The following is a 3,043-nucleotide window of genomic DNA, read 5'->3' as shown; positions in this document are numbered from 1 at the left end:
GTATAATGAGGAGGCATTACCGGTGCAGATCCTTGCAGGACTGGTTTTGCCTATAAGTAATACCAGACAACATGAGTTATGATTGCATTAGGCTTAATAGGGAAACAGTTGGACTTAAATCCTGGCTGTGCTGCCCATCTAGTCCAAAGTGTTTTTTTTTAAGTATCTTTCAAATTTGGAGGAGGTGTATCAATAGGATCAGTTTTCAAAAATCTTTCATGTTGTGTTACACAGGTTTACCCAAAACACTGGAGACAAAGGAACAAATGCATAATTGCCCTAATCCATAACAGGGGCTGCTGTATTAATGTAGGAAAATCAGTGGAGGATTTTGATGCTGATGGAGTCTGGGTGATATTTAATTAGGGCTGGAAAATAGATACTTGAAAAAGGTCTGTTTGCTACACCATGCTCTGTTCTACCCTTCATCCTGGGTAGCAGAGGTGAATATATTTGCAAAAGAAATCAATGCTTAAACTGGTTTATTCCTGACCTGAAAGCTTCATGCATAAAAGCTACAGCTGGAGCTACAGGGGTGAATGGGAGTCGCCTTCCAGAAGCTGTTGCAAGTGTGGACTGAGGGAGGTCATTCCCTGTTAAACAGGAGGCATGTGGCTGTTTGGTCATGCCACAGTCTTGCCCAGAATGTAATTCACTTGGCCCTGGCATGGGACATGGCTGCTGGGTCACAGAATGAAGTTAAAGCTGGGTGGTAACAGCGGTTTTGTGTTCTCATACATGGTTATTTAGGACAAATCTTTCAGCTCAAGTAAATTTGCTTCCTTAAAAATTTTCTTTTGCAGTTACGTTGTTTTCCAACTGGTTTTTATCTTCTTTTAAGTTATCGCTTCCTTTTTCTTTTTGTTATTTTTAAATGAACTTCCAGATGCCATTATTTCTTCGGGGGTGACAGCACTGGAGTAAAATTAGAAGCTACCTTAAAGAGTTTAGGGTGCAAAACCAATAATTGAATCTGGCATTGCTGCCTGTAAATTTCAAAGCTTTAAAGCTTTGAAAAGGGATTCAAGTGGAAGTGGTGACACACAACAGCATAAATAATTATCTTTGGTCCCTTTCAACTCTGAATACTTTTTTTACAGCATACAGAAGAACATGGTCTGAAGGGGTTAATAAACGTGCTGCTACAAAGTTCTTAAAAAATTAATGCTACTGTCATGGATTTAGGTTGCTCTGTGGTGAGGGGAAATTTGTTAGTATCTCCAACTTCCAGCCATTCCAGAAACCTGAAGAATAAACTTGATCATGTTGTGCAGGTGTTTGACATTTTTCTTTTAGTCACTCAATGATCAGTGTCTCGTACAGCTCTTAGAAAACCTCCAAACTGCAGCTCTGTGCAGGGCTTGCTGCTGTTGGTGTAACTGGAAGGATTTTTCCAGGGATATAGTCAACTTGTTTCTTTCTTTAATTGATTACAGTCAAACCCAAAACCAAACAAAGCCTTCCTGATGGTGGAACCGGTGTATTCTGCACAAGTCCTTTAAAAATGGGGTGTAACAAACCTGTTTCTGTTCAGAAAGTCTTATTTGATGGTCTGACACAAGCAGGCTGAAGCAACCCTCCTCTTGCAGAGGTTTGCTCACTGTTTCCCTGGTTCCTGTGGTCAGTTCTGAGCCACGGCAGGATAGGGGAAAGGTGGATTTCTCTTTTAAAGCAGTGAAAGGAAGCCCCTCTTCCCCTGTCCACCAAAAAAACTGCAAATAAGAAACAAAGCAAACCCCTATAGCTGTCGTTAGTGCATCGCATGTAATTAACTTTCTGGTCTCTGCAGTAGATCAGTTTTTGAAATAATTTTAAATGTTTCAAGGAGACTTTCAGTGAAATTTTCTGGTGGATTTTTTGCTGGATAGTTGATATACAGAATTCCTCATATAAATTTAAATACAAAAATATATCTAAATTTCAGTGATTTCCAAGATGGAATTTAGGCGTCATTTAAAATGAACGAGCGCTGAAAAAGCTGTTTCTGCAATAAATGCAATTTATTTTTTTTCTTTTAAATACTTATCTGTAAAAATGTCTCACTTTAGCAAGAAGTTGCTTACAGCTAAATCAGAAAGCTGGTAGTTGAGGGAAGGTAGTTTTTTTCTCTCTAAAAGAAAATAAACCTGACTAATGCTGCTAACAAGCTCACAGGCACCACGCGTCTCAAATTGAGAGTTTTGTCCACAAAAATAACATTTACAGCATGGTTCTGGGTAAAGCAGGCTGCAAAGCCCACCTCTCTGTAGGAATTAAACATACACATTTCCAATGTGCCCTTCAGGTGCATGTATTGATGTGTATATATATATATATGTGGCTTTAACATTTTGTACCTCTGCGTTGCTGAAAGAAGAGAACATACAGAGAAGTTACGGCTTGGAAATGCCGTTGTCTCAGTGCTGTAGTTTAGGGAATTTCTTCCTGGTGTTGAAGCCTGGCTGGGAGTTAAAGCCTCTGTTTCCAGGAGAGCGTTTAAAGGCGGCTGAGAGCGGCTTGGTGCTGCCTGCGGTACCTTCCTGCGCAGGGGATGCATTGTTGCAGTTCTCTGTGGCGCCTGAAGCCCGGCTAACTTGTTTACTGTGATGTTAATCCAAAAAATAAATGCTTGCTTTTGTTTGTTTGTAGGCATACGGCCCTGGGAGGCCCTACCCGCTCCCACCGCCCTCAGGAAGATACAGCTGGAATTAGCTCTGGACCTTTTTTTAAAAAAAAACAAAAAAGCCCACACAACTATAGAAACTGTCTGGCGTTTTATTTTGTTCTTTTATTATTTGGGGGAAAGAATGAAATCCTGAAGAAAAATCCTTGTAGTTTTTAAACTATGATACTTGTTTTAAATGTGCACATTTCTTACTGAACAGATTAATTTTTTTTGTGGGGGGCTGTGTTGCTTGGAAATAGTGTATTGCAAAATGGGAGTAAACTCCACTTGCTAATTTGCCTGTGAGCCATTTGATGAGGCAGGAGTGCTGTTTTGTCTTTATTACCTATACAAGCTGTGCTTCACTCTGCCTGTCACTCTGAGCTCCAAGCATCCCTT

General features: G+C 40.2%; 1 protein-coding gene across 1 annotated transcript in view; it reads left to right on the top strand.

The window, feature by feature from the left end:
• Positions 1–2,691, top strand: part of XRN2 (5'-3' exoribonuclease 2) — a 50,438-nt gene extending 47,747 nt beyond the window's left edge. The window contains 1 exon segment of the mRNA XM_010005103.1: positions 2,629–2,691. Coding sequence (XP_010003405.1) covers positions 2,629–2,691 — 63 coding nt within the window.
• The last annotated feature ends 352 nt before the right edge of the window (positions 2,692–3,043 follow it).

The sequence above is a fragment of the Chaetura pelagica genome, unplaced genomic scaffold, assembly GCF_000747805.2.
Source record: "Chaetura pelagica isolate M959 unplaced genomic scaffold, ChaPel_1.0 scaffold171, whole genome shotgun sequence".
NCBI lineage: Eukaryota > Metazoa > Chordata > Aves > Apodiformes > Apodidae > Chaetura > Chaetura pelagica.
The sequence above is the reverse complement of the archived record's forward strand: the minus strand, read 5'-3'. Positions and strand labels throughout refer to the sequence as shown.